A 26,019-nucleotide genomic window follows, 5' to 3' on the forward strand; every position below is an offset into this window, starting at 1 on the left:
CAGCTTTCTTCACAGTCCAACTCTCACATCCATACATGACCACTGGAAAAACCATAGCCTTGACTAGACGGACCTTTGCTGGCAAAGTGATGTCTCTGCTTTTCAATATGCTATCTAGGTTGGTCATAACTTTTCTTCCAAGAAGTAAGTGTCTTTTAATTTCATGGCTGCAGTCACCATCTACAGTGATTTTGGAGCCCAAAACGATAAAGTCTGACACTGTTTCCCTCTTTCCCCATCCATTTCCCATGAAGTGATGGGACCAGATGCCATGATCTTCTTTTTCTGAATGTTGAGCTTTAAGCCAACTTTTTCACTCTCCTCTTTCACTTTTATCAAGAGGCTTTTTAGTTCCTCTTCATTTTCTGCCATAAGGATGGTATCATCTGTATATCTGAGGTTATTGATATTTCTCCCAGCAGTCTTGATTCCAGCTTGTGTTTCTTCCAGCCCAGCATTTCTCATGATGTACTCTGCATATAAGTTAAATAAACAGGGTGACAATATAGAGCCTTGACGGACTCCTTTTCCTATTTGGAACCAGTCTGTTGTTCCATGTCCAGTTCTAACTGTTGCTTCCTGACCTGCATACAGGTTTCTCAAGAGGCAGGTCAGGTGGTCTGGCATTCCCATCTCTTTTCAGAATTTTCCACAGTTTATTGTGATCCACACAGTCTAGTTCCCAATAAATATTTGGTGGTAATGGTTGAATGGGTTAATACATCTATAGCTCCCAGTATTAGATGATGACCATGACGACAATGAAATGGCAATCCACTCCAGTACTCTTGCCTGGAAAATCCCATGGACAGAGGAGCCTGGTAGGCTCCAGTCCATGGGACAAGACTGAGCGACTTCCCTTTCACTTTCATGACGACAGTGACATCGTTTAAATGGGCCTGGCCATCAGGAGGAAGTGTAAGGTGTGCAGCAGAGAAGCCACGTGCTTCCTCCCTCTAGCCAAGGCCTCTCTGTACCTCTCCATAGGATGCCCTTCATGTGCCCCCCAGATGGCTAGGCAGCTCTCCCTCTTAAATGCTCTCCAGTTACTTAATTGCCACGGAATCATGGCTGGCCTTGGATTGTTTTGATTGGTCTTTCTGGCCTTGATGATGGAGTCCCAGAAGAGTGGTGTGTGTTACTTCTAGCCCTAGAGTCATAGAAGATCTGGGGATTTTTTTTTTTTTTTTTTGGTTGAGGGCCCAGAATTCTGCACAAGAATCTTACACGCAAAGTAAGGTGGTTCTTACAAATGGTGAGGATGGGGAGCTTTGTAGAGACAAGTCTTTGGCATGTAAGCTGAGGATTGTTATTGCTGCTCTAGAGTCTAGGAGTTGCTAGAGTCTTAGGGTTCCCTGGTGGCTCAGAGGTTAAAGTGTCTGCCTGCAATGCAGGAGATCTGGGTTTGATCCCTGGGTTGGGAAGATCCCCTGGAGAAGGAAATGGCAACCCACTCCAGTACTCTTGCCTGGAGAATCCCATGGGTGGAGGAGCCTGGTGGGCTACAGTCCATGGGGTCGCAAAGAGTCAGACACGACTGAGCGATTTCACTTCACTAGGGTTCCTCAGGGTTCTTTATTTCTTTGCAGGGATTTTGCTTCAGGCCAGTGTTAACATAGTTTTTAGGTTTATAAGACCTTGAGCAGACCTAGAGGCTTTTCGTACTACAGTGTCCCCTGGTGCAGGACATGCATAGCTGCAGAGATATGTCATGAGCAAGGCTTGGCGATTTGCTGAGGCTTTTTAGAGGGGAGGGGAAGAGTTGCAGGGGACAGGGAAGAAGAGAGAGAGGGATCATTATACTGCTCATTCTGTTAAGAATCTCACCAAACTGGCCTTCTGGGTTGTTGAAACAGGAAGCCATAGGCAGCAGCTGGCGGAAGGATCTACCCAGCCTTCTAGTTGAGGATTTTCCTCCTCCCGAAAAGACATAAATTGCCAGGAAAAGCTAAGAAAAAATTCAAGGCAAATTTGGAGGAATTAAATTATTCTTAGGCATATTGCCTGGTTTCCAGGCATTTAGGGATATGTAAATTTCCATGTTCTTTAGAGTTCTGTGTCTCATTTGTAACAGAGTACATTAGTACTAAAAATGGGATTTGCTAGTTCTACATTTTCGTGTGAATTTATGCAGTGAATATTTAATTTGATTCTGGATCTGGCAAAAGGAGAAGCTGTCTTCAAACATAACATAGTTTATTTTTCTCATATGCTCTGCTGGCTGCTTTAATTTTTTTTTTTTCCTCTGCTGACTGAAATGCAAAGTAGAATACTACCCCAAATTAATATTCTTGCTACACAAAGATCTCCAGTGTTTGTTTTTGCTTCTTTTAATATGTAACTCTCCTAAGAGTGTTATTGTATTACAGCTAAGAGGCTTTAGCCATGTAAAGTTGAATGCTTTACACTTCTGAATGCCAGCATAACAATTAATCTGTGATTAGATTTTGCTTCTTAAGATGCCTGCACCGCAGAGTGCCTATAATATTAAACTTCTAAGGGGTTCTACTCTTGAAAACTTACAAAAGCTCTCTTTGACATAGCACACCGACATTGTGAGGCTATTGTTTTTATTGCTTTATTGTTCAGCCAGCTTAACTGAAACCTTGAGTTTGCTTTTCCTCTTTATGACCAAGATAACCTGGAGAAATGAACGTGGGGCGCATAGTGTGTCTGAGTGCACGGTGTTCTCTGTTCTAGCGGCAGTCCAAGCTGCTTACTGCCTTTCTTAAGAGTCTCTTGACTCTCCAAGCCCTCTGCCTCCACTAGTTAAAAAAAGAAGAAACTTGCATTTCCTCCTCCACTGAACTGTCTTCATAGTGATCTGCAGCAGCTATCTGCTTTCTCTTTATTCCTTAGCTCCTTAAAGGTGTGCTGCAAAGTCCCCGGGTTCCAGAGTCGGACACAATTTAGCAACTGAACAGCAACAGATCCTCTATACCATTAGACTAGAGTGGCTTGCTCTGCTTGACGCAGCCCTGGGGTGACCTAGCCCTGCCTATTTTACACTCCCAGAGGCCTCTACAGGATTTAGTCTTAGAGATTACCCTTTTCTACCTGAATCCTCTTACCCCTTATTTCCAGGACATGGTATTGTCTCCAGACCTTGACTTTCCCATTTCATCAGCATTCAATGAGCCTCAATGTTTTGTCCTTGGGTTTTTGTTGTTGTTGTTGTTGTTGTTTTCTTTTTAACTTTTTTTTTTTTTCTGAGTTTCTTCATTCCATTGAGTTTGCCCATGCCTTATTTGCAGCTGATTACCAAACTTCAGGTATGTTCCCTGTCCTGAATCACAGACCAGGTTTTCAGCTACTCACACGTGGGTTTGGATGCTCAGCATCACTTCTAGCGCACCAAGGCCTCCTGGCTTCCCTTTGCCTGATACTGGTATCTACGGTCTTCTCATGAACTCAGGGTCAGGTACCCTTTTTGCTCTCTTTCTCTTTTTTAAAAAATAATATATCATTTTTATTGCTTTTTAAAATCAAACAGTAATAACCTTTGGGATAAAGGAGAAAGTGAGAAGGAGAGAGCATTTTTCCTTTTTATTTTGTACTTTTCTGTACAGTTTATACTTTCTACTTTGCTTTTTTTTGCTTGGAAGGTACCAGCAAAATGACCTATGTTCTGGTATTATATACTAAATTTTTGTGTCTTTTTTATTTCTTTATATTACCACATACTAATATGCTGCTAAACAGACACACAAGTAAATATTTCTTGATTATCTGATGTCATGTAGAAATGAGTTCTAAAATAGTGGATGGAGTAGCTGATCTCTAGGCCCCAGTAATCGACAGTGCCTTGAACCTTCGCTCAGCTCTCGAGGCTGGGAAGAGCCCTTCCTCTTGGCTTCTCTGCGGTCCTGTGCCTCATCTTGCTGTGGTCTCTCTGTCTCCCCCACTGGGATGCAGTATCCCAGTCTTGCGTGCTTCTCTCCATCCATTTTTCAGTGCTGCCATGCTCCCCCCCCCCACCTCTTTGTCCCTTTTCAGTTCCTACCTCTCCACGCCTTCTCCTGCCACTTTGGTTCATGCCCTCATGCCCACTTGCCCAGACGGCTGCAAAACGCCTTGCCTGGCTCTCCTCTTCTGTCTCTCTGACAGCCCCTCTCATGCATCAGGATTAGATTGAAATTCTTCACATGTAACCCTGGTCCTGTCCGTCCCCTTTCTCCAAGCCTTTTCCTGTCTCCCCATTGCAGGTAGCATTACTCATGAACTCGCCACAGGCATGCGTGGCGTCATACCACCCCTGCTTATCTTTCTAACTCGGATCCGATGCCTCCTCTTTGGCTTCACACATACTGGACTGCCTGTTCTGGCTCTTCCCAGAAGGTGACACATGCCCCCTCACAGCTTCACCTAATGTTCTGTCTTCAGATGCCTGCAGTGAGATGTGGGCTCTCCCCTACTTGAACTCCCTAGCGTTCAGTCTCTGCTCTCTTAGGACATATACCTCATGTCATGCTTCCTTGTATCCCTTCTTGTCTCAGAGATGTTGCCACGTGCCAGCACCCTTCTCAGCCTGCCGAGCATTCTTAGAAAGCAGGGACCGCCTGCCTTCCTTGTCTTTGTTGTGTATACCGCGTGAAGTGCAAGTACGCCGGCCCGTGTCCTTCTGCCAGATTGGTTGAGTACTTGTTGAATGGCAGTCCAAGCCCACACTCACGCAGATGGCCCAAGTGTGCTGCTCATTCATAAGTCTTGCTTTCCCTCTGCTAGGTGCAGCTCGCATGTGGCGTGCCACCGTCAACGACAGATGGGCAGCGTGACAAGAGTGTCAGAAAGGATCGGGCCTCGCCGGGGGAGTCAGCCTGGAGTCGGCGTGTTGACGAGTCGCTGAAGAGGAAGCTGGTGAGGGGACCGTGGCCACAGAGGAGGAGAGCCTTGACTTCAGCCACACCCTTCATGGAGGACAGATGGACGGCCGGATGGCCAATCACCTCTCCTCCTAAACCTTTGGAGATTGATGCTTTGTCCCCTGCTGGAGGTGTATCAGGAGCCTTGGCACACACTCTGAATTCACTTCCCAGAGAAACGTCAGGGTAGACTGCAGGGTGCAGCCAGCCTCAGCCATTGCATGGTCTCAGGTCTGCAGCCATGAGTGCCGAAGGGTACCAGTACCGGGCGCTGTACGACTATAAAAAGGAGCGGGAAGAAGACATTGACTTGCACCTGGGGGACATATTGACTGTGAACAAAGGGTCCTTAGTCGCTCTTGGATTCAGTGATGGACAGGAAGCCAAGCCTGAAGAAATTGGCTGGTTAAATGGCTATAACGAGACGACAGGGGAGAGGGGAGACTTTCCGGGAACTTACGTAGAATATATTGGAAGGAAAAAGATCTCGCCTCCCACACCAAAGCCCCGGCCACCTCGACCCCTTCCTGTTGCCCCAGGTCCTTCAAAAACTGAAGCAGACAGTGAGCAACAAGGTCAGTATTGATGAGTGATTGCTTCATGACTCCTTTTTTTTTTTTTTTTTTAAAGGAAAAGTCTCAGATTGGTTGGGCTGGGCTAAAATGCTCTGGGCAGAAATTGGTTTAGCAGCTTTACTTGAATTTACAAACAGTGCATAAAAGTTGGTTAGTTATTACTTGGCTAGAAATTTGTGTTCGTGGGGTGGAGAGTTGTTATAAAAAATAGGACATGATATCTGAGAACCTGTTTAGTGAATGTCTCTGAACACGATTATTAGAGTCACTGTGGAATCAAACACCTATTGCATTCTTATTCATGTAATTGGTACTGTATATCCAAATAATCATTAGGGGAAAGTAGAGGGTAAGGTTAATGTAAGTATATTTAATGGAAAATGATCTTCATGGAAAATGGAGAGAGTAATAAAATGACCACAGAACTCGGCAGAGAAGAAACCGTTGTTTTTATAACCTGGTGTCTGCCTCTTGGTTTCTTCTCCAGGAGTATTGGCTGAAGCTGAAACTCGATCCTGTAGTTAGTATAGATGCATAGGGAACCTCTTGCTGCCTGGGTCATGTCGTCTGTTCATGAGAAAAAAAGAAGCCACTGAATGTTTTTCTCAAGTGGAAGCCACCTTGATCCAAACCCACTCATGGTTTTTTTTTTTCCTTTATATATATAATTTCATTTATTTATTTTTGGCTGTACTGGGTCTTCATTTTCCCTAGGTATGGCCAAAGGGGGCTCCTCCTTAGTTGCAGTGCTCGGGCTCCTCATGGTGGTGGCTGCTCATGTTGCAGAGCACAGGCTCTCGGGCGCTTGCGCTTTAATAACTGTGGTTCCCCAGGCTCTAGAATGCGGGCTCAATAGTTGAGGCACATGGACTTAGTTGCGTCGAGGCGTGTGGGATCTTCCCAAATCAGGGATTGAACTTGTGTCTCCTGCATTGGCAGCCGGGTTCTGTACAACTGAGCCACCAGGGAAACCCCAAAACCCGCTCATTGTTGATGGGAGATGGTCCCCACTTCAGCTCCGAGCACAGCTATTCCTTAAGGTGTTTCACAGGGACAAGCCTTTTGCTGCTTTGCTGTTAACAGCCTTGTCAGATCATTTCTTCACTAGTAAATCTCAAGCCTTATTCCCCCTGTATAATCTTTTGCCCACAGACAAGAGAAAGGTATGGAAAGATGTGTTTCTAATGGGTGGACCCAACTGCAGTGGTTATTTGTCAAGTAAGACTGACTGTATTTCTGGATAAGCTCCTGGTACTCTTGTGTCTTCTTTAACATTGACTTATTCTAGCTCAAATGAATGAAGTACCAAGAGTGAAGAAGCAGAATGCAGGGGTAAATAGAATTGGGAATATTTCATAAAAGTCAAGGAACTCACTAAAGATACTGGAAGAGAAGAGCTTTTCTCTTCCATCCCAGCCCAACAGGGATACTTGTTTTATAAACATTATACCATTTGTTAGAAGTAATGCCCAAATGATACATTTAACTCGACAGTTCAAAACAATAGTTTTTCTTTCTAGATGCTCCAAAAAGCTTGACACATATACATGTAATTTTGTCAACCATTGTGTTTCTTGCATGGTTTCACTTAGCTGGGGTGGGGTAGGGGGGCGTGAAGGGAGGTAGGTGATAATTGTTTCTTTTTTCCTACCAACTACATATTCTTCATTTGACTTTTGATATTATAAGTTAGAGACACTTCCTTATATGGAGACTAATTCAAAAGGGAAAAAAATTTAATTTCTCTCAGCATATGAAAGATTCAGTCAGTTCAGTCGCTTAGTCCTGTCTGACTCTTTGCAACCCCATGGACTGCAGCACGCCAGGCATCCCTTGTCCATCACCAACTCCCAGAGCTTACTCAAACTCACGTCCATCTAGTCAGTGATGCCATCCAATCATCTTATCCTCTGTCATCCCTTCTCCTGCCCTCAATCTTTCCCAGCATCAGAGTCTTTTCAAATGAATCAGATCTTCGCATCAGGTGGCCAGAGTATTAGAGCTTCAGCTTCAGTATCAGTCCTTCCAATGAATATTCAGGACTGATTTCCTTTAGGATTAACTGGTTTGATCTCCTTGCAGTCCAAGGGACTCTCAAGAGTTCAGAAGCATCAATTCTTTGGCCCTCATGTTTCTTTATAGTCCAACTCTCACCATCCATACATCTCTACTGGAAAAACCATAGCTTTGAATAGCTGGACCTTTGTTGGCAAAGTAATGTCTCTGCTTTTTAATACGTTTTCTAGGTTTAATATGTATGTCTGGGTTATAGTTTTTCTTCCAAGGAACAAGCATCTTTTAATTTCATGGCTACAGTCACCATCTGCAGTGATTTTGGAGCCCAAGAAAATAATGTTGGTCACTGTTTCCATTGTTTGCCCCATCTATTTGCCGTGAAGTGATGGGATTGGATGCCATGATCTTAATTTTTTGAATGTTGAGTTTTAAGCCAGCTTTTTCACTTTCCTCTTTCACTTTCATCAAGAGGCTCTTTAGTTCCTCTTCACTTTCTGCCATAAGGGTGGTATCATCTTCATATCTGAGGTTATTGATGTTTTTCCTGGCAGTCTTGATTCCAGCTTGTGTTTCATCCAGCCCGGCATTTCTCATGATGTGCTCTGCATATAAGTTAAAGAAACAGGGTGACAGTATACAGCTTTTTTTTGTTTTTTTTTGGCCAACACTTATATTTTCCTGTTTTTTTATTTAATATAAATTTATTTATTTTAATTGGAGGCTAATTACTTTACAATATTGTATTAGTTTTGCTATACATTGACATGAATTCGCCACAGGTGTACACGTGTTCCCATCCTGAACCCCCCTCCCACCTCCCTCCCCATCCCCTCCCTCTGGGTCATCCCAGTGCACCAGCCCCAAGCATCCTGTATCATGCATCGAACCTGGACTGGTGATCTGTTTCACATATGATAATATACATGTTTCAATGCCATTCTCCCAAATCATCCCACCCTCGCCCTCTCCCACAGAGTCCAAAAGACTATTCTATACATCTGTGTCTCTTTTGCTGTCTCGCATACAGGGTTATCATTACTATTTTTCTAAATTCCATATATATGTGTTAGTATACTGTATTGGTGTTTTGCTTTCTGGCTTACTTCAATCTGTATAATAGGCTCCACTTTAATCCACCTCATTAGAACTGATTCAAATATATTCTTTTTAATGGCTGAGTAGTACTCCGTTGTGTATATGTACCACAGCTTTCTTATCCATTCATCTGCTGATGGACATCTAGGTTGCTTCCATGTCCTGGCTATTATAAACAGTGCTGCGATGAACATTGGGGTACACGTGTCTCTTTCAATTCTGATTTCCTTGGTGTGTATGCCCAGCAGTGGGATTGCTGGATCATATGGCAGTTCTATTTCCAGTTTTTTAAGGAATCTCCATACTGTTCTCCATAGTGGCTGTACTAGTTTGCATTCCCATCAACAGTGTAAGAGGGTTCCCTTTTCCCCACACCCTCTCCAGCATTTATTCCTTGTAGGCTTTTGGATCGCAGCCATTCTGACTGGTGTGAAATGGTACCTCATTGTGTTTTTGATTTGCATTTCTCTGATAATGAGTGATGTTGAGCATCTTTTCATGTGTTTGTTAGCCATCTTTATGTCTTCCTTGGAGAAATGTCTGTTTAGTTCTTTGGCCCATTTTTTGATTGGGTTGTTTATTTTTCTGGAATTGAGCTGCAGGAGTTGCTTGTATATTTTTGAGATTAATTCTTTGTCAGTTGCTTCGTTTGCTGTTATTTTCTCCCATTCTGAAGGCTATCTTTTCACCTTGCTGAGAGTTTCCTTTGTTGTGCAGAAGCTTTTAATTTTAATTAGGTCCCATTTGTTTATTTTTGCTTTTACTTCCAGTATTCTGGGAGGTGGGTCATAGAGGATCCTGCTGTGATTTATGTTGGAGAGTGTTATACCCATTCCTCTAGGAGTTTTATAGTTTCTGGTCTTAGGTTTAGATCTTTAATCCATTTTGGGTTTATTTTTGTGTATGGTGTTAGAAAGTGTTCTCGTTTCATTCTTTTACAAGTGGTTGACCAGTTTTCCCAGCGCCACTTCCTAAGAAAGTGAAGTCGCTCAGTCGTGCCCGACTCTGCAACCCCATGGATAGTAGCCTGCACCAAGCTCCTCCATGGGATTTTCAAGGCAATAGTACTGGAGTGGGTTGCCACTTCCTTCTCCAGGGAATCTTCCCAACCCAGGGATCGAACCCAGGTCTCTCACGTTGTAGACAGACGCTTTACTATCTGAGCCAAGGCTTGTCTTTTCTCCATTGTATATTCTTGCCTCCTTTGTCAAAGATAAGGTGTCCATAGGTGTGTGGATTATCTCTGGGCTTTCTATTTTGTTCCATTGATCTATATTTCTGTCTATGTGCCAGTACCATACTGACTTGATGACTGTGGCTTTATAGTAGAGCCTGAAGTCAGGCAGGTTGATTTCTCCAGTTCCATTCTTCTTTCTCAAGATTGCTTTGGCTATTCGGGGTTTTTTGTATTTCCATACAAATTGTGAAATTAGTTGTTCTAGCTCTGTGAAAAATACCGTTGGTAGCTTGATAGGGATTGCATTGAATCTATAGATTGCTTTGGGTAGTATACTCATTTTCACTATAATGATTCTTCCGATCCATGAACATGATATATGTCTCCATCTGTTTGTGTCCTCTTTGATTTCTTTTATAGTTTTATAGTTTCCTATATATAGGTCTTTTGTTTCTTTAGGTATATATATTCCTAAGTATTTTATTCTCTTTGTTGGAATTGTTTCCTTAATCTCTCTTTCTATTTTCTCATTATTAGTGTATAGGAATGCAAGGGATTTCTGTGTGTTGATTTTATATCCTGCAACTTTACTATATTCATTGCTTAGCTGTAGTAATTTTCTGGTGGAGTCTTTAGGGTTCTCTATGTAGAGGATCATGTCATCTGCAAATAGTGAGAGTTTTACTTCTTATTTTCCAATCTGGATTCCTTTTATTTCTCTTTCTGCTCTGATTGCTGTGACCAAAACTTCCAAAACTATGTTAAATAGTAGTGGTGAGAGTGGGCACCCTTGTCTTGTTCCTAATTTTAGGGGAAATGCTTTCAATTTTTCACCATTGAAGATAATGTTTGCTGAGGGTTTGTCATATATAGCTTTTATTATGTTGATGTATGTTCCTTCTCTTCCTGCTTTCTGGAGGGTTTTTATCATAAATGGATATTGAGTTTTGTCAAAGGCTTTCTCTGCATCTATTGAGATAATCATGGTTTTTATTTTTCAATTTGTTAATGTGGTGTATTACATAACCCCTCTGACACCTATGGATAGATCAACTGAACAGAAAATTAACAAGGAAACACAAACTTTAAATGATACAATAGACCAGTTAGACCTAATTGATATCTACAGGACATTTCATCCCAAAACAATGAATTTCACCTTTTTCTCAAGCGCACATGGAACCTTCTCCAGGATAGATTACATCCTGGGCCATAAATCTAGCCTTGGTAAATTTAAAAAAATTGAAATCATTCCAAGCATCTTTTCTGACCACAATGCAGTGAGATTAGATCTCAATTACAGGAGAAAAACTATTAAAAATTCCAACATATGGAGGCTGAACAACATGCTGCTGAATAACCAACAAATCACAGAGGAAATAAAAGAAATCAAAATATGCATAGAAATGAATGAAAGTGAAAACACAACAACTCAAAACCTGTAGGACACTGTAAAAGCAGTGCTTAGGGGAAGGTTCATAGCAATACAGACATACCTCAAGAAACAAGAAGAAAATCAAATAAATAACCTAACTCTACACCTAAAGCAACTAAAAAAGGAAGAAATGGAGAACCCCAGAGTTAGCAGAAGGAAAGAAATCTTAAAAATTAGGGCAGAAATAAATGCAAAAGAAACAAAAGAGACCATAGCAAAAATCAACAAAGCCAAAAGCTGGTTCTTTGAGAAGATAAATAAAATTGACAGACCGTTAGCCAGACTCATCAAGAAACAAAGGGAGAAAAATCAAATCAATAAAATTAGAAATGAAAATGGAGAGATCACAACAGACAACACAGAAATACAAAGGATCATAAGAGACTACTATTAGCAACTACATGCCAAGAAAATGGACAACTTGAAAGAAATGGACAAATTCTTAGACAGTATACAGCTTTGACATACTCCTTTACCGATTTGGAACCAGTGTGTTGTTCCGTGTCCAGTTCTAACTATTGCTTCTTGACGTGCATACAGATTTCTCAGAAGGCAGGTTAGGTGGTTTGGTATTCCCATCTCTTTAAGAATTTTCCACAGTTCATTGTGATCCACACTGTTGAAGGCTCTGGTGTAGTCAGTATAGCAGAAGTATATGGTTTTCTGGAACTCCTTGCTTTTTCTGTGATCCATCGGTTGTTGGCAATTTGTGTTGGCTCAGATGGTAAAGAAACTGCCTCCAATGCTGAAGATCCCGTTTTGATCCCTGGGTCAGGAAGATACCCTGGAGATGGGAATGGCTGCCCACTGGAGTATTCTTGCCTAGAGAATTCCATGGACGGAATTCTACGGGCTCTAGTCCATGGAGTCACAAAGAGTAGGACACAACTGAGCGACTTTCACTTCATTTTCATTTGTTGCAGTTTGAGACTTCCCTGGTGGCTCAGATGGTAAAGAATCTGCAATGCAAGAGACCCAGGTTCGATCCCTGGGTTGGGAAGCTCCTTTGGAGAGGAGAATGGCTACCCACTCCAGTATTCATGCCTGGAGAGTTCCGTGGACAGAGGAGCCTAGTGGGCTACAGTCCGTAGGGTCGCAGAGAGTCAAACATGACTAAGTGACTGAGCATGCACACAGTACGAAAGATTACAAAATCATAAAACTATCTGAGTTGGAGTAGAAAAGATTATTTAAAATGTGGAAAGGGGTGCCTTGCCAAGATTAGGGACAAAAATTTTGTAAAAATAAGTGTTAAGCAAAAATTGCATTTGATAATCTGCTGTAAGGTATAACTTCATTTGATTATAGTATGCGGAAAAGCCAGTTTTTCTGTAAAAATAATTTTCTCTTTGTAAAATATAAAATATTTTATAATGCTTTCTTTCTCATGTACTATGGTAACAATTGAGATTTTTAACAGCTTTTTCTCTCTTTTTTGAATGCATAGAAAGAGTAAAATGAAAAATTTTAGCAGAGTTTAATAAGAAAGAGATTCATAATGTGCACTAAAGTAAAGAGCAGGCCTGAATATAAATGAGAAATTAGGAGCCATTGAAAGGTTGAAAAGGTAATATGGGGAGGTTGGGTAGGGAATTGAGAAGCTAACTATTAGATTTTCTAGAAATGTTAATCTTGTCTTCTGAAGAGGATTCAGCAGCTCATGGTAGTTGCATGTCAGATTGATAGAGAAAACAATTGTAAGGACAGATTTGTTGGAACCTGTGGGACTCTGATTTCGTTTGCCTAAGAGTGTGTTTATTTGAAAAGTGTTTGCAGGGACAAATTATGTGAAGGTGAGAAAGGATGGTTCTTTTCTTACTCTAATTGAATTCATTGGCCTTTTTTCTGTTTTTACTCCTTCACCTGACTTAGCCTGTTTTTCAGGTTTGACTGTTTTTATTTTATTGAGGAGTTACCCCCATGACATGCAGGTCTCTTTTGTGGAAGGAGTGTCCTGGGGGTGGTGGGCAAGGCACCCCTGCCCCCACGAGCTTGGAATAAAAGGAGGCTGCTGGGACGTGCCTTTAAGACTCCTCACTGCCTACCCTGTTTGTAAAAGGAAGTTGTCCTTAAACTCTGCCCCCAAGTAGAATCTGTGTGAGAAGTTCCCTCTTAGATAACAACATGCTTTCCCCACTTTTCTTGTATGTTCCTAGAAGTAAAGCTGTCATGTTTCACTTTGGGGAGGAAAAGAGGGTCACAAACCTATTTGAAGATCTGGCACCGAATTCCTCTCGGGACAGTGTGTCATCCACCTATCTGGTTTGCATGCACTTTTCTTAGGAAGCGCTGGCCTGTTGTTTGGATTGAGTTTGTATACTGGATAACCTTGTGTTTCTTGGAGTTTAAATGATCTGAGTGCCTAATTGTGCTGGAAAGCAGGGATGAAAGATGAAGTCAGGACCTGAGAGAGGTGGTATGCCCTCTGATGCACTTTGCAGCCCCCCTCAAGCCCCTTTCCCACCTTGTGCTCTGCTTGGACACTCTCTTGGCTGACCTACTCTCCACTCTTTGCTTAAAGCTTTCTTCTCAAGGAGACTGGCTCTGCCCACCTCAGTCTCACGTGGCAGCCTGCCTCTCTGCTTTGGCAAAGCATTTATCTTCTAACTTACTACAGAATTTACTTGCCGTGTCCTTTGTTTATTTTCTGCTCCCTCGGGTAGACTGTAAGCCCCGTGAGGGCAGGGCATGCTCCATTGTCCCAACAGTGCTGTGGGTGCTCAGCAAGGGGACAGATGCTTGCTGTTGAAATGCATCGTCTAACTGGTTCACAGCCCACGTGACTGGAAATGAGCCATATGTTTTGTATGTCGTCTGCCGCAGCCCATTTCTGTTTTTAGACATCACGGTTTATTGTTTATGCACATCATTCACGTCTGAGGAATCTTGCAGCCTTGGCCTTGACTGTTGCCTGGCTTTCTCTAAAACTGTTATTTTTTTATCCCGTTTCCTAGGACTGGTAGTTCTGCTGGCAGGAAAGTTTGTGGAGCTGAGAGTGGCTCTGTCAGCCACTTAAGCAAAGTGAATAGAACTTGTGTCAAGATGAGCAAGTGTCCTCGGGAACAGATTTTATGCCCTCCATCCCCATCTTTTATCTCCTCTTTGCATGGAAGCTAAAATCGCAGCTATGAGCAGCACATTTTGTTTCTGCAAACCCAGTCAAACCCTGTTTTACCCTCTCTGGAGAGAACCTCTTCCCTGCCTGGTGCAGGTAATGGGTGTGCACAGTGGATAGGACATGTGAGCTCTTGAAAAGCCATCCTTCCACCCTCTCTGCATCAGGCTGCTTGCACGGGACATGGCATTCCCGTAAACACAGCCCTCTTTAACCACGCTGCCATATTTCCCCTGACACAAGGAAATGAGTTGATGGAAGTGAGGATTTAGGAATAAGAGAATCAAGAGAATCAAAATGTGTTTCTTTCAGATAGCGTCCACTGGGGCTATTTCTTGAGACAGGCTTCTGCAGTCCTTTAATTAAAGTCACGCTAATGTGGAATATTTAGACTAACGAGACTCCATGACCACGTCAGTTTGTATAGGATGTTGAAATCCGCTAGCCTGAGTGATCACTTAGGAATCTGAGTTCATCCCCACCTCCATCCCTCATCCACACACTCCTTCCCCAGCTCCTACTTTGGACTCTGACAGTGGGTCCCAGCTGGTCCCACATATAAAACATAAAGCACACATTTGGTGTGGCTTATTTTAAACTTTGATCAAAATTCTTTCTAAACAGAAAAGGAGAAAAGCCTGCAGCTTGTGTTTGCTTTCACGGTCTCCCCAGGCACGTGCTTTTTCCATTTTTCACACTCTGCATTTGTGTGTCCCTTCACGGTTATCGTTCCCTGTCTGGGAAGCCAGCTGTAATAAATCACATAAATCGGCTACACTCTACAGAGGTCACACAGGATGGCGACCTGATCCCAAATTATACACCTCTGCCGAGCCCCGGGGTAGAGCGTACTGCTGTTGCCCACAGAAATGGTACCCGTGAAAATAGTTTGCTTTGCCTCACGAATTCCTGCCTTATGAATTCTGTTTTAGTTCAGAATCTGCTTTGCCACAACTTTCCTCACCTTTTCTCCTGCTTAAGTGAGACTTGGCTGCGACGCCGGAGGACTGTGCTCAGCGCCCCCCAGTGACGGGGTGAGACCTTTCACTTTGGTGTGGACTCCCTGTCAGTCACTCTGCTTTGGGGAGCAAGCAGGCCTGGTTATAGGATACTTGAAGATCAGGGCCTTGGTGTCCTGTCTTTAACTTCTGACCAATCAGAAAAAAGTCAGAACAATAGAAATTTTTACCCAGATATTAATATCTAAGTGGTTTTTTGGAGGGGCAGGCGGGAGTGTGGAGATCTTAGTTCCCAGACCAGAGATTGAACCATGGGCCCCAGCAGTGGAAACACCCAGTCCTAACCACTGGACTGCCAGGGAATTCCCAATATATGTGTTTGCTCTTTTGTGTTTTAGTAAGAAGAGAAAAGTGCTGCTGAAAGATGTCAATGTAATTGATTAAAGAGCAGGCCTGGGGGGGAAAAAATGTGATAATCATTTTTTATAAAATCAGGTGAGCCTAACCACTTTTCTCATGATAGAATATATCACTCAGGCATTTAGTTACATATTAGAACACAATTCTCTCAGAAGCACCAATGTTTCTATTCTTCTTACTGAATTCTCTTACTTTAAGATGTTGTCCCTGTTAATTTTAAATTTATTTATTTAGTTTCCCCAGAGGAAGTAACCCTAATTAACAATTTCCATATCCACAGTTATTTGAAAAGGAAATTGATGAGAAGAAAAAGGATTCTCACCTTTGCTGCTTTTTAGCAGGAAGGTTCCACCCGCAGCTGACCCAGCCACGTTAGAAACCTGCAGGCCACCCCAAGGTGAGAAGGAGCTGGAAGCTCCTCTCTCTCGGGTAGGAATGAGCTGGACGCTCTCCTCTTCGGCTAGAGTTTAGAACCACTTCGGCTAGAGTTTAGAACTCCTCCCTCCTTCTTCCAGTCTGTTATTAGAAGAGAAGTTCTTGATACTCTTTCCTGGAGCTTCCGTGACAGCTAAGTTCAGGGTTACAGATAAGACATTATTAGAGGAAAAGCTTTCCTACCAGGATTCCACGACCTGTGTCATTTAGAATCTCAGCTGCAGTATGAAACTTAGTATTACATTTTATTTAAGCGAGTTATACTTCAGAGGCTTTTATTAAGGCTACTGGCTCTACAGGTTTCATTCTGTTTTCTTTTTTCCAAAATGGTAAAGGGTCCAATGTCTATATCTGTGCAACCTAGCAAAGCCTTCCCACTTCTGATTCAAACAGGAGCTGCATAAGTGGGGTGATCCTGTTTTGTTTACTAGCAACCTAGCTAATGTTAATGTTCTGATACAGTTTTCTTTGTCATGAGAACGCTGTATGTTAAAAGTGTTTCTGTTTTAACTTTTTAGCTTAGTTGTCAATAGATCCTTTGATAACTTTGATGTCAGTCTTTTCTGGTTTCTAAGTGAACACATCTTTGTCTAAAACAGGCTAAATTGTGAATTCTGATTAATAAGCACTTTTCAGTAAGTCAGAGTTTGAGAAAATAAACATTCAAAAATTTGAAATTCAGCAACACATGGCATCTTACATGCTAAGTGGCTTCCCAAAAGGGGAGAATATGGTACCTCTGGCAAATAAGAATACCAAGTATTAGATGCTATTTACATATCCATGTTTTTCTTAGTAAAACAAAACAGATGTCAGCAGTACAGCTGGCTGTTGCATATTTGTGTATTTTTGTTGCTAACAAATTTCCATGAGGAAGGACATAAAATTGGTTTGAAGGCTAAAATGGGAGAAAATAAGTTGATATTTTAACTAGAAATGAGAGGCATAATTATATGATGGATTGTATCTTAATTTTTGAGGTCTTGATTGAATTTATAGCATTCAATATCAAAACAGTGTTTTCAGCTTTAAGTGAAACTAATCTAAATAGAGGAGGTCAGAGTGAACTAGAAATTGGCTTTATCTGAATTACTCGGTACAGCTCCCTAAAATGTCAGGTTTAATGGAATGTTAGAATACTTCATATGGACTTCCCTGGTGGCTCAGACGGTAAAGCGTCTAAAGTATAAAATACTTTATATAGTAAATGTGTTATTCCTAGTTACTAATTTATATAAAAGACTCTGATTTGCATCTGCTATGATAATTGCATGCAGTATGCACTTTTAGAATGTTCTGATAAGACATAACCTTGCAGTTAAAAACAGGCAAGCAGAAGATCTTTATGTTTAATTTTTATATGCAGAACTTTGTCCCACTGACTCTATGCCACCTAAAGTTTGGCTGTCGTTTTCCTGAATACCTTCTCTGCTCTGTTTCTTGCTTGGGGGTGTTTGCACTCATCTATTTTGTCTGTTCTTGGTTGGCTGCTTGTATCATGCAGCACGTATAGATTCTTCTGTCCTGTCACAATCTGATGCTTACTAAACTTAGCACTGTGAGTTCGTTACACTCCATTGTAGGAGACTATTTGTAATTTGATGATCAAATCTGATACAAAAGATGGTGAAAATGTAGGCATATGTGAAATGGAAATCCCTGTGATATATCATTTGAATCAAAAATTCCACTCAGCTTTGCTTTCTGTAAATTATATAACCCTTCTTAATTATCTTAGTGGTCTCTACTTGTAAAATAAGAAGTAGATGTTGGATCTTTTGAGTAGTGGCTATATTTTTATTTTAACCTCTCACTCCAGTGTTCTTGCCTGGAGAATCCTAGGGACGGGGGAGCCTGGTGGGCTGCCGTCTCTGGGGTCGCACAGAGTCGGACACGACTGAAGCGACTTAGCAGCAGCAGCAGCAGCAGTGACACTTGACCAGTAAAAGTTTCTCCATTCCTGTTTATAAGAATTGTTGGGCAACCAAAACCCAGAAAATGTAGGTTCTCACTGGTAGTGTTTCCGCAGTAATGCCAACCATGACTTCCCTGGTCCTCCAGTGGTTAAGACTCCATCACTTCCTGTGCATGGGGCACAGGTTCAGCCCCTGGTCAGGGAACTGGGATCCCACACGCTGAAGGGCACAGCCAAAACACGTATGTGTGTGTATGTTAGTTGCTCAGTCGTGTCTGACTCTGCAGCCCCATGGACTATAGCCTGTCAGTTTCCCCTGTCCATGGAATTCTCCAGGCAAGGATACTAGAATGGGTTCCCATCCCCTTCTCCAGGGAATCTTCGCGAACCATGGATCAAATCCGAGTCTTTCCTGCCTTGGAGGCAGATTCTTTACCGTCTGAGCCAGCAGGGAAGCCCCTGCCAAAAAAAAAATAATAATAATAGTGTAACCCAGAAGCTAGAAGAGAAAATAAGGAAGGAACTCAGAGAAATAAACAAGGACAGTTGAGCAGATGTGCTCACGTGACCTGACGCAAGCTCTGATTACAGGTCTATACTTGGGATAATGTGGGATTGTTGCTAATGAAAGTGCCAAATTGGTACCAAGTTTGTTGCTAATGAAAGTGCCAAATTGGTACCAAGTTTTTTCAGATCTATGTACTGTGTGATTTTAAGATCTATTTCACCAGCGTGAGAATTTATGCTCTACCTTTATTGCTGGCATCAAAATTGGTTTGGGAGTCTTCCCATTTTACACATTGCAGTTCATCAGCGAGTTAAAAGACATTGATGGAATGCCTCCCTTGGCCTGTGTCTGTGTGGTATAACTGAATTTGTTGACGTGATATGTGATCAGAGCTCCTAGGGATTTTTCTAGTGGGTTTTTTGTTAAATTTTCCAAGGCAGGAGGTGATGTTTATAACATTTGCCTAGTCAAGTTTTAAAGACTTATTTAGACTTCTTCCAATTTATGAGATAGACATATTAAAACATCTACCCAAGAGAATAATCCTCTTGCATAAGTGTTAGGTAAGTGTGCATTGTAAAACTAGAGGGACTACTGTGTGGTCAGTGTTATCTCCCAGACTTTACCTTAAGAAGGAAAATGGCAAGGTGCCCTCAGACTCAGCATGTGGGACGACCACCACAGAGAAAGGCAGCATTGGTTCCCACTGGCTACTGTGGTTTGGAACATGCAGTTTTCAAAATGACCTGAGGTTGTTCATAGAATAATCTATTTTGAATCTGCACTCTTTTTATTTTTATTCTTTTGAATAAAATAATTATTTTATTTTTATTCTTTTGAAAATTTTTCTAATGTTTAAGAATGTTGCTTCTTTTATCAATAAATAATTCATTTGAAATTTCTTTGTATTCCTGTGTCTTAACTATGGAAATGTCGTTGAATACTTGTATCATTGTTAATTTATAATTTCAGAGAATTTTACAGCATGGTTAACTTAGGTCTTGCCATGCTTCTTCCAGGAGCAAAAAGTAAATTTTCCATTTTCAAAGGAGAGAGGTTCAAAGAAGTTAGAGCAAGATGTGATTTTATTGGTAAATAATTGCTCAGTGATTATCTACAGAATTTAGTTATCAAAGTATACATTAGAGTCATTGTCCCATGTTTCCCCATGTATTTATTTAAATACTGAAAATGGCTTTTTCAAAATACACCCTAAAAATCTGCTGACTTAACAGTTTGCTAAGCATTCTGCTAGGCATTTTAAAGACATTTTTCCTTTGATCCTTATAGCCACTCTGCAAATATGGCATTATTATAACCATTTCCCAGAATAAGAAACTAAAGCTCAAATGATTGTATAAATATTTGAAAGGGGGGCTCCCTGAAAGCAGCATTCAGAGGTTCAAGAACGCTCCAGCAGACAGTTGGGTGGGTCTCGTGAAGCAGTCTGTTGTGGAGTTACCAGTAACTGAAGAAGTCAACTATTTTCTGCTTTTTGGGTGGTCTGTAATTATGTGTATTTAATCTGTTAAGTTTAATTGGCTGTTACATTCATACAGTCACACAAATTATCTTATTTTACCTACAACTTACAGAGTTTTCTTATGTTGCTAAAAATATGAAAGAGTTGAGTCACAAAGAGACTGATAATGGATAAGGCCGTGAACCTGAAACCAAGTTTGGGGTTCCATGTGTGTACGTGCAGTTTTTCTCAGATACCTGAAAGCTGTGTACCATTGATAAGTGGTTAGTTTTGAAGAAGTTAAATGTCTGCCTCAAATGTTTCCCTGAGCTCCACATTTTCTGACTTCTGATTCAAAATTGAATCATTTTGGCTAAAATTGAGCACAGGCTGGTTATTACCTGCTTCTTAAAAGCCCAAACCTGAGGATATTCAGCATAAAAATTACGTGTTTTGGCATGTGGCTAGCAGCTGCTTAAAATTCCTAATTATAAGAAATCTCAAATGAAATCACGTGAATATGAAGTCTTGTACCTGAGTTCTGTCAAAATTAGCAATAAATGCCATTTTTAGAGTTTGGCTAAATGACTAAATTCCTTTGAATGTCAAACTTTATTTCTCAAGAATGTTAGTCACTGCCAAGTTTATAACATAAACATCGTGTTTTTGTTACCTGAATTCTGACGACAAGAGGGTAGATGAGGGCAAGTGAAAGGCTCAGGTGAATTTTATTTCTAGGTGTTTAATTTAAAAGGACACTGTGACATTACACAGAGAAAGTCTCTCTAGGGATGTGAGTGCCAGTAAAAATTCTTGGATGCTTTTATTTTTGATGATTATTAATTTTTTCAATTAAAAAGGAAACTTATTAAAAGTTTTCTGCTTTAAAAAGGTGTCTGCCTGGTAGTCCTGACATGCTTCTCGCTGGAGTCTCTAAGAAGGTAGAGAGAAGCCCTTACATTCTAAACAGTTACAAAAACTAGAACTAGCTGGAGAAGTGTCTACCGTAAGCCAAACGGAACTGGGTTTAAAAATACGGGCAGAATAAGTTTTGACACCTAAAAATAGGTAAGCAGAGCCATGTCCTTGCTGACTCTGCCTGTAATTCAGAAAGAGCCTCCTAGCAGCTGTCCCCAGAATGCTCTTCCCTTCCTCTTTCTAATCTCCTCCAACAGTGCCTTTTTATTCAGTGGAAGGTCATAACTCAGAAAATAACCAGGCAGAGCTGGGGGTGGGGTGGATTGGGGCTGTATTACTGTTACATCCTGAGAATCTTACTCCATAAAAGTCAAGTGCTGGAGGTCGGGTAGCGTTAGAGCTGTATTTCCTGAGGGTTTGAGTATTGTTTGAGTCCACCATCATTTAGAGCTTCAGAAAGCCTTGGCAGTAAAGGTTGGAGAAGGTTTGCTTTCAGCAAAACTATATTGCAATGAAAATCACATTGGAAATTGGCCTGGGAACTATTCAGCTCAACTTGCCCACCAGCTCTTGGTCTGAAGCCAGCACCCAATGTGCATCAGCAGTAGCTCAGAGCAAACACCAGGGCTAGGCAGATATCTCCCTGTATAGTGACCAATAAATAAGAGGGGGGAAATAGCTGAAAAACATTGCTTTGTAAAGGAAAGGAGAGATCATAGCGAGATTTGAAGGAAGAGCAGACCGCCAAACAATGGCCCAAATGAAAGAGGAACAGAAAGCAGTTAGATGATAATGAGCTAAAAAGAATTAGATGGGATGAGATGAGAGTGAAACCATTAAGAAAAAATTGTAAAGAAATTAAGAATGCTGTATAGCACATTAAAATCCATAGGAGATGGCAATGAAGAATAGAATTAACGCTGCTGCTGCGAAGTCGCTTCAGTCGTGTCCGACTCTGTGTGACCCCACAGACAGCAGCCCACCAGGCTCCCCCGGCCCTGGGATTCTCCAGGCAAGAACACTGGAGTGGGTTGCCATTGCCTTCTCCTGAAAGTAAAATTAATGTCGTGGAGGAGAAACTCAAAGCTCTTCTAGAGTCCAAAGAGAGAATAAAAATAAAGAAGATTGTAGATGCATTGTGAAAAGATACAACCTGGGGATTTTAAGTGTTGACAAATGAGAAAGAACCAAGTCATATCAAATGAAAAAAAAACAAATATAAGAAAAAGCCTGTGTGTATTTTGTGCTGATTTGAAAGTGTTACTCACATTGTTCAGATAAGATCAATGAAAGGCCACCTCTAGATATGTTTTGACAATTAAAAAATTTTTGTTTAAGAATACTATCAAACATCTTGCCAAAATATCTGCTTAACTATCACAAACCTAAGTTCAGGCTTCCTTCTCTTTTGTACCAGTAAAGCCAAGGTGGTGGATGGAGTTTTGAGGAAGAAAAATGGTGATGCAAGACCTCAGTGTGTTGCTTCCTTACATATTATGTGGAAGGAATTGAGAGGCGTTCTCTGATAATCAAGAACTCAGGGAGATACGCTCAACTTCTCTTGTCAGGAGGGTGAACTTCAAAATTGCCGTTTCATTAAGTTTTATAATTAGAAAAGCATAGATTGAAAAGAAATTCATTTTGATTATCTTAAAAATAATTAGCAGAAGAATAAAACTGTAAGATATATTTTTTCCAAATACCTAGGCATATTTATTAAAAAAACAACTAGACAACAAAGGGCAAAACTATTATTGACATGGAGAAAATGTTTACTGTGTATGCAAATTTAAAGAAATACATATATCAACATATATATACATACAGAAATATAAAATTCAATTTGTTACCTACCTATATTTGTGTGTTCAACAAATACTTGTTTTGTGTCAGATGCTATTCTAACATTTTGCTACATTGACATGTTACTTTTCATTAGGTTTCATGACGTTGGCCTTAATGTTTTATCTGTTCTAAAAATAAATTAAAGCTTAGTTGATGGCCCATAGTCACATAGCTTATGCAGGAGTTAGGGTTTGACCCCAGCTGTGTGACTTTTGACCCAGCTTTCTTTCTTTCTTTATTTACATCTGGCTGTACTGGCTCTTCGTTGCTGCGTGCAGTCTTCCTCTAGTTGCTGTGAGTGGGGTCTCGTTGCAGTGGCGTCTCTTGTCGCAGAGCACAAGCTCTATGGTGTGCGGGCCTCGGTGGTTGGAGCACACAGGCTCAGTAGTTGGGGCTTGAGGGCTCCAGAGTGTGGGCTCAATGGTTATCACTCACCAGCTTAGCTGCTGCGCAGCATATGGAATCTTCCTAGACCAGGGATTGAACCCGAGTCCCCTCCACTGACAGGCAGATGAACGCTGAACCAGCAGGGAAGTCCTGACCCAGCCTTCGTAAGTGACGGTGTGATGCAGTGGAAGCATGCTTAGGTAGTGTTGTTGGTGCTGTGTGACACTGCTGTGTTTCTGGCCACAGTCTCCGAGCCAGGAGGACAGATCATCTCCTGGTTTGCCAGTGACCTATGCTGTGGTCTGCTGTCGGGGGGGAAAAAAAAGTTAACCAGGTTTTTCCATTCTCAGGCAATAGACCCAAGAAAATCTAAAGAGAATGAAACAAATGCACGAGTTGCTCTTGGGTTCAGCAAAAGAACCTCATCGGAACAGACTGGGAAGAGGTGATTAGTTTTAAGGGACAGTTCCTTCCCTTGGCAGTTGGAAGCTGTGCGGCTTATTAAATGGTTAAAATATTAACCTTTGCGTCACCCCTCACTTGGCTAGGTTTCTCAAAATGTTTAATATATCTATATCGATAGATATATTATTATATATATTATATATATACATAGATACGTAAAACATAAACAAAACATAAACTTATAAAATGGTATAACTAATATATAATCATGTATGTAACATGTAACATATAAAGTTATATAATTTATGTGTTTAATAACATTTATATAGACAGTGTTTATGTAAATATCTATCTGCTAGAGCAGTATATAAGGCAATATAGGAAAGTCATTGTTGGGTTGATTATGCAAATATAACTGATCTGGTGTTTCGCTAAAACAGGCTTGAAAGGATTGAAAGCTAGCTCTAACTCGCTGCTTTCCTGACCGTCACTGTCTGCAGTTACATGCACAGTTATATTGTAACTGTCATTTGTGGTCTAATCTTTCCCTCAAGGGAAGCTTGAGAAACCTGGTCAGCTTTAACATTTAGAGGAAGTTTAAACATACTGGAACATAAAATGTACAGTTGTTTAGGTTAAAACTCCATTTCTTGTCAGATCACATCTATGCAGCTCTTCTGTGATTAGAGTCATCCGACTTTGACCTGAATTAAGGAAGAGCCTCACTAGACACACAAAATGTTTGCTCTTGTTTGCTTTGCCAGCTTCCGGAGACTGTGCAGTGGGCTGAGACCTCTGCTTATCTGAAGGCAGTGTGGCCACATAAACCAGTTGTCACTGGTTAACTGTTTTCATCCCCTGAGCTGCTTTGGGTGAATTTCAGCCTAGTAACTACATCTCTTTAATATTTTCAGTAATTTATATTCTTTAAGAGTGAAGATATTTGTGGGATTTTTTTTTTTCGAGGGGGAGGGGTTAGTTATAGTATAGCTCTGAGGCTAGTTCCTTTCATATACTCCAGAAGAGAAGGAAAGGGTCAGTTTCACAATGATCTTTTTCCAGAATGCAAAACCACTGTCCTTCTCATCTCTTGGGCAACCCCTGCTCAGTCCATTTTCTAGAAGAATTTAAAATGCAACCAAGGCTTTGGCTTCAGAGTCTCCGGGTCCCTAAAGGACCATCTTTTGGCTGTGTCATATGTTGTGTTTAGTTTTCATTTTGAAATGTTCCAAATTTTATATGCTAGTAAATATAGTTAATAGCCTTCAGGTTATGTTGTCTCACATTTGTGTATAATTTCCTAAGAAGGGGAAATGGAGAGGGTTGGGGTGAATAGAGTAATTAAACCTTCTTAAAAGGAAGGGAGGGAAGTCTCTTGTTTATGCACGTTGAATAGACCACTACTGATTGATGTTACTTTTCCCGGAAATCCATCTCACAGAGTTGATACTCAATGTTTTAGACAGAGGTGGTACAGGCTCTGATAATTTTGTTACCTTATTCTAGACCTTTCATTTATGGTCATTTAGTTGAGAAGGCAATGGCACCCCACTCCAGTACTCTTGCCTGGAAAATCCCATGGATGGAGGAGCCTGGTGGGCTGCAGTCGATGGGGTCTCGAAGAGTCGGACACGACTGACTTCACTTTCCCTTTTCACTTTCATGCATTGGAGAAGGAAATGGCAACCCACTCCAGTGTTCTTGCCTGGAGAATCCGAGGGACAGGGGAGCCTGGTGGGGTCGCACAGGGTCGGACACGACTGATGCAACTTAGTAGTAGCAGTAGTAGAATGATGAGGGCTCCCTTGTTGGCTCAGTAGTAAAGAATCCGCCTGCCAATGCAGGAGACCCAGGTTTGATCCCTGGGTTGGGAAGATCCCCTGGAGGGACGGCATGGCAACCCACTCCAGAATTCCGTGGACAGAGGAGGCTGATGGGCTGCAGTCCATAGGGTCGCAAAAGAGTTAGACATGACTTAGTGACTGAACAGCAAGTTGAATGATTACATGAATTTTGATTTGCTAAAAAGGTTGTATATGCAATTTTTAAAATTTTACTTTTTAGTTCATTGACTCTGAATGCTACCTCTTTCCTTTCTTAAATATGTGTCAGATGAAATGTTTTACCTCTGAGATGAAAAGTTCCAAGTTTATTCTTTATTGATATGTTTGCTAGCATGCGTGAGCATTTGCTCTGTGCTTTATCTCCATAATTTTGTTTATTTAGTGCTATTTATAGGTGGTGGCTTAGAAAAAACAACCTAGTAGATGACATTAGACATCTGATGTAGTAGATGGTAGACAGCTGAGACTTGGCATGCATGTGTGCTTTCCAACCTGTATCATCCTCCAAGGAAAATGGGGAAGGAAGGAACCTCTAGTAGAAGTAACTTCTCCAGAAATCATGTCATTAAAGCAATCACAGGTTCTGAAAGCAAATACTAAAAGGCAGACATTTTAAACAGTCTCACATCTTTGTAATCTTTGCTCT

The 26,019-nt window shown here is 41.2% G+C and overlaps 1 protein-coding gene across 2 annotated transcripts in view; it reads left to right on the plus strand.

The window, feature by feature from the left end:
- Nucleotides 1-26,019, plus strand: part of PIK3R1 (phosphoinositide-3-kinase regulatory subunit 1) — a 96,373-nt gene that overhangs the window by 7,564 nt on the left and 62,790 nt on the right. Inside the window, exons 1-2 of one of the 2 annotated variants that reach the window (XM_040262647.1) lie at nt 870-4,632; nt 4,726-5,437. In XM_040262647.1, coding sequence (XP_040118581.1) covers nt 5,104-5,437 — 334 coding nt within the window. In that variant the 5' untranslated portion in view covers nt 870-4,632; nt 4,726-5,103. Of the gene's footprint in view, nt 1-869; nt 4,633-4,725; nt 5,438-26,019 lie in introns of those variants that run through there. The other variant, XM_040262645.1, reaches the window with a different exon arrangement.

Source organism: Oryx dammah, unplaced genomic scaffold, assembly GCF_014754425.2.
Source record: "Oryx dammah isolate SB20612 unplaced genomic scaffold, SCBI_Odam_1.1 HiC_scaffold_20, whole genome shotgun sequence".
NCBI classification, from domain to species: Eukaryota; Metazoa; Chordata; class Mammalia; order Artiodactyla; family Bovidae; genus Oryx; species Oryx dammah.